The following is a 12,127-nucleotide window of genomic DNA, read 5'->3' as shown; positions in this document are numbered from 1 at the left end:
TTTTCTTCTCCTCCGGCCAAATGAATTGCCAAATGACCAGGATTAAATGGCCTGACCTGCTCTTCCTTCTTTATCAGCACCGTGATATTCAGAGATCAGAAAGTTTAGCTTTCTCCAGCATGGGAGAGAAATATTATCACCTCAGAATATCTGCAACCTGCTGTTCAAAGCATAGCTAGAATTGCCAGTTCAATCCCTTTCCCCAGTCCATGGGCATTTTTTTTACAAAAGTAATTTTTAGAGTTCTGCCTTCTGGTCAATTAAAAATAATAATGAATGTACTATTTTTAGTACATTCTACTTTCTCGTCATTTTTTTGCTTATCTTTTCTTAAAATCACCTGTTTGTTCTAAGTAGTAGAATCTTTTGATCTTTTTAAAGATCTGGATTTAAATGTTAATTGATTCAGTTAATTGCACCCACCCTCACCACAACAAGTAGTTTTAATTAGCTTTGAACTGTTTCACAGCCTAATTTTGCTGACAGATAAACACAGCAAGGTGAATCACTTCTCAGACTTGAACATAAGTGATTATTTTGTTTAGCCTGCATTCTTGCTTTGGATTCACAAACATCTGAAAAACCATTATACACACACACACACACCACCTCTTAGATTAATATTCTTCATGTCTTTCTTGGGAAACATGAATGCTCACTGCCAGAAAAAGCAGAATATTATTCTTTAGGCAAAGTTATGTTATTTCAGGAAATGTTACTTTCTATAGCTGCATTGCTATGACACATTGTAAAAAAGTGGAAATATTTAGAATCAGGGAGTTTTTCATTCTAATTCTTGAAGTAGAACTATTATATATTTTTAAATATGAACAATAGTGCAGTTTATCTGTACATTAATCTAACATTTCTTATAGAATCAAAAATTCATTTTTGGAATCTATGGGACTATTAATAAATTTGAACAATGAACAACAAATGAAAATTATTGTTTTTAAGGCAGCAGTACTACTTACTTGGGAGCAAGCCCCATTGAACTCTATGGCACTTACATCTGAGTAGACCTGTATGGAATTCCACTGTTTAACACTTGAAGACAACTGCAGACAGACCGTTCAGAGGCAAAAGAAGTCAAACATAAATGCTATCAGAAGAGATCTGATTTTTGTGGCACGGTGAATATTTAGATAAAGGATCTGGCTGTTCCTGTAATTCGTTTTTAGGACTCTATCCATCAGTTCCTCAGCTATTAGTACTCAAGTTACTGATAACTTAGCATCCTTATATGCCTTCCAGTCTTAGTAAAAACTACATGTATGTCAATAACTTTAAGTGTATCATAGTTTGACGTCACACCTGGAGGTACACACTCTATTGTGAATTGCATCCAATGTGAATTCGACTATCTTGTATTTTTTAAATCGTATGTTTTATATGTCTCCTCAATACTCTTGGATACCCATGCTTTATCCAAGTCTGTAGAATTGTGTATCTCTGAAATAAGAATAAAGTTTGCCATTCATAGTACTGAGACTTGTCAAGGCCCTGGGGGAAATTGGCAAATTGTAATTAGATGATGTAACTGTTGTAAATTGTTGAAATGCCAGAGTTATGCTGGCTGGCATTTTGGAATGCACGCTAAAAAAAACAACAACTTATGACAACAACTTTGTTTTTGTTTCATTCTCAATAGAATGTTAATGGCCAAAAGAATGTTAAAGACACATTTCTTTAGCATCTCCTCACATTCAGAAAAATTGTTTTCCCCCCACCTCAGTTTTTTGTAAACTCATGTGCTCAATGTATGCGTGCAGTTTCTTATTGAATTTTCTTCTTTTAAAAGGTGGTTTTGGAGAGCGTGCAGTGTCAAAAAAAAGCGATGCCCTGTTTCAGCTTATAGACAGCATAAGAAGATTTGGCTCAGGTATTGTACTATTCCAGTGGGTAGATGTCCAGATTTTACAATGCCACTGAGTACTGTAATATTTGTCTCCATCACAATCCACAGAGGTGTGCACACTTTGATTTGCTAGCTCTTGCATGTACCAGCTTCCCTGAGATCAGTGGAGGCACACAGACTGCGTACAGACGGGGTTTCTCTATTGAGATCAATGGACAAGCTCTGGTGGATTAGGGAATTCTATATATGCTGTGAGTAAAAGAGACCCTAAAAAAAATAAAAATGATTGGGCTGAACTGCTTAAGCCTGGTTTATGAGAAATGGGAAACTCTGAAAAGTGACTAAATTTATCCCAAAGTTCAAGTTTGACAGATTCTGTTTTATATTTAATTTCTGGAATCTAAATATGGAAGGCAAATCAAAATTACAATTACCGCTTGGTGCCTCTCAGTATATGACTTACTGTTCATTCATTGGGAAATGCAATAATATAGGTTGGTGATATGGTCACTGATACATTAGTTACAATGGCTGAGATAAATTTGCATCCACTGTTGAGGGAAAAAGTGGTGGTGTGTCAAGGCTCAGAGAATACTATCCCTCCCCAAAGAAAAGTCCTTACCATGTAATTTATTCAGTATTCACAGAGAGAGAGAGGAAGGGGCATAGGCTCTATGCAATGATGCTGTTGCTCCAAGTAAAGCCCCACCCCCATTCGTCTCCCCAATCTACGTTATAATCTGAGCCTTCTGCCACTGAGCTCTCTGTTCTACTACTCTCAACGCCCATCTGGTCCTGGGAGAAGGGGGGGTCAGGAATGCTTTCCAAGGACATTGAGTCTGTCAGCTGTCTCTCCCCTCTTCCTCCTCCTCCTTGCTGTTCCTCTTCCAATATTTCCCAGCTTCTGCTCTCTGCAGCCTCTGAACTATGCCCTTCTGCAAACCACTGATCTAAATCTATACTGTCCTCCTGTTCTCAGGAAGGGTCAGGAGAAGGGGGGAGCGGTGGTCCCCACCATTCCTCCTCAGTCCAGTTTCTGACATTGAGGGAAGTAGCTGCAGAAGGAATGAGGTGTCTACAGGAGAAGAGTTAGGATCCTCTTTCTGCCTACCGCCCACCGCCATCTCTCTTGCAAATTTTCCTTCAACAGGGGCACCCAGGTTTTGGAAAACTGACTTGGCTGTGTAACATCATGCAGCCCTGGTAGTCTTAATTTGCCTGCTTCTTTTTAATGTTTAAGTGCTTTTTATATAACAACGTGTGTGAATCCTTATAAATAAAGATTCAGTTATACAACTGTATCTGACTAACCACTGCATTAAGGCAAAGTTTCATAGGACTGGCAACAGGATCCTGTGTGCCAGTTCAAGGAAGCTGTTCTGCTGTCTCAGGACTTCAACCCAGTTCCAAGTCTGGTACTATGGCACCAGCATGCCTGTTTTCCAGGGATTTTTCAAGCAGGTGCAAACATGGCAACGAAGACATGAGCTGCATGGTTGCATGGATTTGGCATCGGTGCACGATAAATAGCTCCATAGTATTGAGCTGTTAGTTCAATTCATTTTAAGCATTTGTTAATTCATGTTTGTCCATTGCATTGCAAGTCTGGGTATATATAGATGGGGGGAAATCCTTCTATCTTTGAAGAAGATATTTTCATTAATGAAATTTTAAGCATTTTGTTCCATTTTCTATTATAAATATCATTGCAGGTTTTCAGCAAAATAATATAACAAAGGGAAGAGCAGCTCTAACATTCTCAGGGAGCTATGAGAAGAAACGGTTTCCACGAGCAGCTACGTCACGCACAGAACGGATATGGCCTGGGGGTGTCATTCCATATGTTATAGGAGGAAATTTCACTGGTAAGAAAGACAAAAGATACACTTTTATCCTTGAAGGAATTGACCCTTAGAATTAGTAGAATTTTTTAAAAATGAAACAGAGGTCTTGAAATGGATTCTCTCTTTCTTGTTTTCTAGGTGTCTGGCTATATATTACAATAACAAACTCTGAAATAAACGCATATTTTATAGTACAAGTGTCTTTATACAATTGTAGCTCCTTTAAAGCTTTCTATACAAATGCTTTAATTCCTAAAAATTAAATGTAACTTGAAAATGCTGTGAATTAAGTAGCACTCAAGTGACTAAGGTGCAGTGTGTGTAGCAAACTAACTCAACTTTTCCTTTTATCATAATATCTTGAGATTCAGGTCAACTTAAATACACATACAGTTTAGCTTATACGAAAATGTTGCAGTTCCTGTGCTCAACGACTCCAAGATGCTTCTTTTCCACTGAAATAAATTCAATGTAAATTTCACATGGTTGGCTAAAAGAAATAGCGATACATCACAATTAAATATTAGGAGAGCTTTCTAATATATTTAAAAGCATGTGTAACATGATAAAACAACACACAGGTTCTTATCCAGCAAGGGTTATGCTCACAGAAACCTGCATCAACATGCATTTGCCCTCCAGGTGGATAGGAGTATGTGATTGTGGAAGGAGATAGGGAGAGAGAGGAATAAGGGCGATTTTCTTGCCAAAAAAGTATACTGGAAAACAGATATACCGATTATCTATCTCTGCTTCCCAATTAAAATGAATAGTCTTTCTTGGTCAGAAATTTCTAATTTAAATGATACGGAATGGGAGCTAATTGTTTAGAACAAGTGATTGGGACCAGTCTTACTGCAAAATTATTGTATGCCAAAGGCAATGTACATCAGATTTGGCAAAAAAAAAGACTCAGAAAAGGGAGAGAGACTCCTATTAGTTGCCAAGCAAATGAAAAGTCCAGTCACTGTGTCAGCTCATCATTCACTCCTCTCTCATCTACTGCTCATTATCTCCTGGAATATTGTGTTGAAATTTGTCCTGCATGGAATCATGCAGATGTGCTTGGCAAACCTGCATAGATTAGAGAGCTCTGAGCATTGTGTGTTCTGTAGCCCACTCTCCTATCTGTTGGTATAGGTGGTTTTTGATACCAGACTGCCAAAGCAATGATCAGGTCCATGTATGCAAGAAATTCTGTTGCAGCTTGTGTTATGCTTTTGTCGGGTCAGCTGTTTTTTTCACACAAGCTATGCGTGGACACCATTAGGAAGAGAGGTCTGCACATGGCATGCCTATCGCACAAACCAACAGATGAAACAGTTGTGTGAGTCTGCACTCTCTGAAGTTACACTCTGCTCATTCCTGTTTCTGGAATGCACGCACATTTTAGAGGCAGCTGAAGAAATATGAAAACACACGCAGGAGTGACCAGTCAGTAATGTCTCTGCATTCAAAGCATCCTGCAGATATTTCATTCTGCTGCCTATAGCTTAGTTCAGTGCTGTATTTTCACATTGCTTTTAGCCTGTCAGTCTGACATTTCTGTCAATGTAAATTTTTGTCTCTTGCATGCACAAAGAAGACGACACAATGGTAGACTGTTTTTGTATCAGTAGCATCTAATGCAGGAGCTTTTAAACCTCCAGATGTTGCTGGTCTCCACCTCCCGTGAGACTTAACTAACATGGCCTTGGATAATGGGAGTTGTACTTCAGCCACCATCTGGAGGACCCCAAGTTCTCTTCCCCTGACCCAATGGACTAATAGTGAAGTCCCAGTACAACAATAAAGAAACCAAACGGCATGGCTTCTCAACATGCAGCACACCTGCACCAGTTGGAACTCACTAACCTAAGCCATTCCAGGTGTGATGTTCCAACAGTGGCTCAATAAACCTCTTCTGCTGCTTGCCTTGCACTGTAAAATGGGGTGGGGTGGGCAGGGCGCTGCTATTATTTACCACAAATTAAAACACATTACAACAGATTAAAGTAACTTAAAATCACAAAAAATGGGATAGATCATAAAACATACATCAAGAACTCTACCATCAGCATTCTCTAAGAAGTCTGTAGTGAAGGAGCTAGATATTTTGTGGTTTTATATTTTGATTTTGTTCTGTGAACCGCCTTGAGACTTTCAGGTATATGGCAGTATATAAATTCTAATAATAATAATAATGATGATGATAATGATAATGATAATGATAATAATACCTTTGTGGAGAGTGAGTTCCACAACTTAGGGGCTTGCATAGACAATATGTTATCAAACGTTTGACAAGATGTGGGTGATGGACTGTGCCTTTGCATTTCTGGGTCACAGGATGTTCAAACCTGGGGTGAAGAGTTGATCTGACATTTCACCATTTCTTTCTGAACACAGGGTTGTATCTACTGGTGGCTTTGTGCTAAAGGAAGCACTTCCACTCGTGTAACTTAACACACCCATTTTTATCAGTCCCTCCTACCAGTTGTAGCCCTCTATGCCATATCCTCCCTCTATGCCATATCCTCCCTCTATGCCATATCCTGTGCTGTTCTGGAGGATCCCCCAGCTGTCAAGCGTAGCTTTTGAATAGGATAGGATGACAAGAAAATCACTTCTGCTAGCACAAAGCCACTGTTGGATATAACTTAGAAGTAATGAAAAAGTGTAGTGTTATGAATTCAACTTGTAGGATTTGTGTGCATATTGGGGTGCATTTTGGAAAATGTTGCCCTTGCTATGCGAAGTTTATACTATTTGCCCATCACTGTTTTCATTGCTTATTTCCCAAAACCTGCATTCAGTATTACTTTGCACTTGAAGCACTCTTGCTTGTTTCAAGTGCAAGTGTTTTTCAAAACCATCAAATTTACTTGAATGCTGTTGGCGTGAAACAGGATACATTTTCTCTCTCTAAAAATCATTTGTGTATTTCATTGCAAACATTGATTCCAGGCAGTCAACGAGCAATGTTCAAGCAGGCAATGCGGCATTGGGAAAAATATACCTGCGTTACATTCATTGAGCGAAGTGACGAAGAAAGTTACATTGTGTTTACATACAGGCCTTGTGGGTAAGTTGGTGTGAAAGTATGCTTAATGTACTCATGTGGTATGCTTAGAAGCACACAACTGGAACGGATGAGAAGATCGTCCATCCTCTTGCTGCAAGGCACACAGATCTACACTCTCTGCCTTGATCACAGTGCGCCAGTTGAGATGGTACACTGCAGAAAGTTAAGCATAGAGCAAATTGCTTCAGTTGACTCAAGCAAGTGAGATGACTTAGGGGAAAGCCAAGTCCTTTCAAAAAGTATGTGTACGTGCATGTGTGTATTTTAAATTTAAAAGATACTTACAATGATCCCCTCTTTGTGTATTGAATATTCATTTGCAGCATCGCCTTCTTTGCAAATGTGCATCATACATGCATGTGGTACATGAGAAGAGTTTTATTACTATTTATCTGAAGCCAAATATAAAAAATATAATGTAAATTCAAGTCCCGTGTCTGAGGTTTTTCAAGTATGCAAATGCTCCAGATGTTTGTGGAGCTTCCATGTGTAGAATGACTTTACCATTCATTGCAACACTTGAAACAGTTTTCTACATGTATCCTGTTGTATGTACAAAGCTACCTCAGAATTTGAAGAAATTGAAGTTTCTATGTCGTTTGAAAGTTTTATAGACACCAACTGGTAAACACACAAAGCTCTGAATAAGGTTCACAGTAGTCATTTCATGTATGTAATCAGCTTTCCGTAATTAAATATGCCTTTATAGTGGGCGGGGAAATCAGTTAGTGAATCTGAGACACATTTATCAGTATTGTAAGCATACATACACTTTGAAGTCAGTTCTGTTGAAAATGAAACTTTGTCATCCCCCATGTGGTCTACACTTAGCTCTCCTACATATTTTTGTAGGAAATCTTTAAACCTTGTCAAAGTCAGTGTTATTGTTGTATTACACATAAAGGTAAAGGAAGCTGTCTGCGTTTGTCCGCAGACAGCTTCCGGGTCATGTGGCCAGCATGACTAAGCCACTTCTGACGAACCAGAGCAGCACACGGAAACGCCGTTTACCTTCCCACCGGAGCGGTGCCTATTTATCTACTTGCACTTGACGTGCTTTTGAACTGCTAGGTGGGCAGAAGCTGGGACTGAGCAACGGGAGCTCACCCCATCGCGGGGATTCAAGACTGCCATCCTTCCAATTGGCAAGCCCTAGGCTCTGTGGTTTAGACCACAGCTCCACCCACGTCCCCTTGTATTACACATATTGCAGCATATAATGCTGGTTACAAAAGAATGGATGTGTGATGGCACCCTGTGTTGTAATGAGAATTTGTGTCAAAACTAGTTCAAGACTGTGGTACTCATAGTTGTTATTAGGGCAACTACCCTGCAATGTATACCACATGTGAATTAGATATCCTGCTCACTGCAAGGGTATAAAGAGCTAGTCCCTTGCAACCCTATCTGGTGGGCATACCCAGTGGGATTTTAGTTTTTCTCTCCCATTTGAATGGCAAACCTTGTGTCATATCACAATGGCTTTGAACCCTTCCTTGCTTTCAGGAGGTTTGCCATGTAACATGCAGGGCTGGCTGTTTGAAAAAGCTCTTTGCTTTGCAGAACTAGTTGCATAGTTCTTAGTATCCAGATCCCTTGTTCAGTGGAATCTAAGATATGGTGCACTCTCCGAGTCCTCTCCTAGGTAAATAGGAATTCTAGTGCCACCTTTGAATAATTTTGATTTAGAAGTTGAAACCATGGGGTGTGTTTCATTAATAGTCTCCGCCTACCGATGATAATTACTTAGAGTAACCTCTTTGACAGAGGAACAGGGGAACTGTGATCCTGTTGTTTCTTCTCAATCTCTCATTGACTTTCAGTATCATGGACCACAGTATCATCTGGACTATCTTTTTGTATTGGGAGGGGGACACTGTTTTATAGTGGCTCTACTGCTACTTGTGGGGCCAGGTTCAGTGAGTTGCACTGGGTGACTATGAATCGTAGCCGGTTTAGTTTTACTCAGAGTAGACCCAATGAAATTCATTGACCTAAATTAGTCATGTCATTAATTTCAATAAGTCTCCTCTGGCTGTGACAAATATTAGATATAACCCTATGTGCCTGCCCCCTGGCAATTATGTTGTGTGATGCCTCAGGGCACTATTTTGTCTCCAGTGCTTTTCAACATCTATATGGAACTCTTGAGAGCCTTTATTAGGAGATTTGGGTTGCAGTGTCATCAGTTAATACTTACAAACCCTCCAAAGGTCAGATTCATGTGCTTTCCCATACAGTAACAAGAAAACACAGGCAGCAAAACTTAGTTTCAAAAAGTGGTAAAATGTTTCTAAATTATTTATATAGAAACACAAAGATGACTTGCTAAAGCCACACGGTCTGGGCTTAGAGCGATTATCTCAGACGTCCTTTCTGGTTGGATTCACATGGTGGAAGAGAGAGGAAACAAGGTTTTTGGTAAACTTTCATCCCAAGGTGAGGGGGTGTGACTTAGTTAAGTCTGACAGAACTGTGTACTCTATGGCCTTAACCCCTTCATCCATTAAGTAGAGCTAAGCATGCTGGTTATACGAGACTATTTATCCCACATATTTGTCACTAGAGGCTCAAATCACCTTGATGGAGGGAGTTCCTATAACCAACTTCAGGTGATGTTTTTATCAGGACAAGGATACCCTAGCCACTGTGGTTCATGTGTTGGTGACCTCACATCTGGATTATTGTAATGTGTTTGGGATTAGTTCGGAAGCTGTAGCTAGTACAGAATCTGGCAGCAATGCTTGCTCTTGCACATACTGTATCTATTTTAAAAGTGGTGCACTATCTGCCTGTTAGGTACAGAGCCATTTTCAAAGTTTTGTTGGTGGCATAGAATGCCCTAAATAACTCAGGACCACGATACCTGAATGGTCACCTCCCCCTGCTGAGAGCCTGGGGGCCCTGCTCCTGCCTCAATCCACCTGGCCCAGGGCAGGGCCTGGCAAGTTTTATAAGGACTGATGCTGCTGCTCAGCAGAGTGGGCTTCTTCTTTTAAATTGTTTTTTATATTCTTTAAAATTCCTTTTTTTAGTGTAAGGGCATTTTGTGGGATGTGCCTGGGAGGAAAGGAGTGGGGGAGAGCAGTGGGAGGCCCAGTTACAGTGGTTCTGGGTAGAAGGAGGTATGGTGTGGGAAGAGGGGGAGGCCAGGTAGGGGGCAGCTGGCACAGGCTGTTAGTGACTGTGCCATGTGCCATGTGCCAGCCCCTCCAGTCTGCAACTGCTGCTGTTGAAGGCCAGGTCGGCCCACAATAAAATCTCCCTCATCTACGATCTGATTATACAGTGATTTTGACGGCAAAGTCTGTATTTCACAAACAATTTTAAGACTTACTTATTCAAAACAAAGTTAGTTCTGAATTTTCATATGCAGAGTAATAGTTCTGCTTTCTGGCTTAAAGGCAAACTGCAAACTGTCATTAACGACATGACTAGCTAGATGATCTCATAAACTGACTTTTGCATTGTGAATAGTCTTGCAACTAGAGACGGAAGGGTTTTCGAGTCATCATGCTCATGCCAGGGGGTTTCAGTTCATATAATGTTAGCCTTCTGCTGTCATTGTATAAGATGCTTTAGACTATCACACCTTTTACAGTCCAGCTGCCTAAATAAACACTAAGCACTTGACCTGGTTCTGTTTCCAAATTCCTCTAATCAGCTTAAAGCCCATCTTTAGGCTTTTAACTCTCAGGAGCATGAAAAAAAATATATTACTCAAACAGCAAGTTTAATGTCATCTTTAGAATGTTTTGCGCTCTCTCAGACTGTCAGTTATTGCACTTTACTTGCCATTATTGATCAGCTAGAATGATTAAATGGAATTAGAGATTCATAAATAGTTAGTGCCTTTAACTACTGTCTGGTGCAATAAAGATTAAAGAAATCAAGATCTGGAAAGTCAGGCTTTTGGCATGGTTTGCAGAGGATTCCTGGGCTGTGTGCCAAGCACACCTAGCAGAAGCGGCCACAATAGTGATACAGACCACAGTGTTCTTTTCGAGCATCACTCTTTTGTATTCCTAACCCTTTGACTCAGTACTGTTGCCTTAGTGGTAGTCTAGGCACTTAATTGGATGAATCAGATATGTTCTTGGCAGGCCGCTTCAAGCAGTGAGTCCCAATGACCCTGTTGTAGTCTATAGTAAGGCAGTTATTTTAAGACTCTGTTGCTGATGATGGCTGCTTTCTTTTGAAGTACAACTAATTATCGGCATGAAACACCTAAAATGCCCTAAGTGTGATGAGCATTAAGAAACTGCTGATTTTGAAAATACGGTGGTACCTTGGGTTACAGACGCTTCAGGTTACAGACTCCGCTAACCCAGAAATAGTACTTTGGGTTAAGAACTTTACCTCAGGATGAGAACAGAAATTGTGTGGCAGCGACACGGCGGTAGTGGGAGGCCCCATTAGCTAAAGTGGTACCTCAGGTTAAAAACAGTTTCAGGTTAAGAACGGACCGAATTAAGTTCTTAACCTGAGGTACCACTGTATTCTAATATTTAGTTCTTTTTCAGTAATGTAACTGCATATGTACATAGCAAGCTGCCTTATACTGAGTTAGACCATTGATCTAGCCAGCTCAGCGTTGGCTACACTAGCTAGAAGCGGCTCTCTGTGGTTTCAGGCAATGAGTCTTTCCCAGCCCTGGCCTTACTTGTTTTCTCCTGCCTGGACAGCTCAGTTGGTTAGAGCGTGGTGCTAATAACGCCAAGGTTGCAGGTTAACTAGCTTTTTATGAATTAGGATCTACAGGGCTATTAGAAGGTAACAAATGTATTCATTGGTGATCTACAGAGAGCAGTAAGACACTTGTGGGGGAGCAGGTGGGGATATTGGGGCTGAACAGATGGGAAGAAGAGATTATATGTAGCACAGACTTAGAATGATTAACTTTTGTTTTTCAAAAAGGAAAAAAAGGAAAAAGGAAAAATAATTTTCCTCAGATGTGGTGCTTATCACTAAAATACTTTACACCCCCCCCCACTCCAACATGACGTACATGACCTTAAAAAGCAGTGGATTGCTGAAATGGGTCAGAAGCTGATCATAAGTTACTATCTTCAGAGGATTTAAATCCCCTGTCTTAAACAGAGAGCTCTATTTCACTAACCCATTAGCTTTAAAAGAGTATTGTTTTGCGAAGTGGGTTTTCATAAAGCTTGTTTTTATGCAGACCTATGCCTACTCTGGGCTAAAAATATTCAGTTTATACATAAAGGATCCTGCTTGCATAATAAATTATATAAACACATAATATATGTATTTAATTCATTCAATTTAAGCTGTGAGTCAAACTCTATTTTTTTAAAACGGTCCATTGACACCAAGAGGACTTTAAATTGACTGAATCAT

General features: G+C 40.0%; 1 protein-coding gene across 4 annotated transcripts in view; it reads left to right on the top strand.

The window, feature by feature from the left end:
* TLL1 (tolloid like 1) overlaps positions 1 to 12,127 on the top strand; it is a 130,465-nt gene that overhangs the window by 57,910 nt on the left and 60,428 nt on the right. For all 4 annotated transcript variants that reach the window (XR_008332153.1, XM_053402897.1, XM_053402899.1 and 1 more), the window contains 3 exons: positions 1,802 to 1,882; positions 3,571 to 3,723; positions 6,649 to 6,766. Coding sequence is in view for 3 of the 4 variants with exons in the window: in XM_053402897.1 (XP_053258872.1) it covers positions 1,802 to 1,882; positions 3,571 to 3,723; positions 6,649 to 6,766 (352 nt within the window). In the remaining variant the exon portion in view is untranslated. The remainder of the gene's footprint in view (positions 1 to 1,801; positions 1,883 to 3,570; positions 3,724 to 6,648; positions 6,767 to 12,127) is intronic.

This window comes from Podarcis raffonei, chromosome 9 (assembly GCF_027172205.1).
Source record: "Podarcis raffonei isolate rPodRaf1 chromosome 9, rPodRaf1.pri, whole genome shotgun sequence".
NCBI lineage: Eukaryota > Metazoa > Chordata > Lepidosauria > Squamata > Lacertidae > Podarcis > Podarcis raffonei.
Note: the sequence above shows the minus strand (reverse complement) of the source record. Positions and strands in the feature narration are given on the sequence as shown.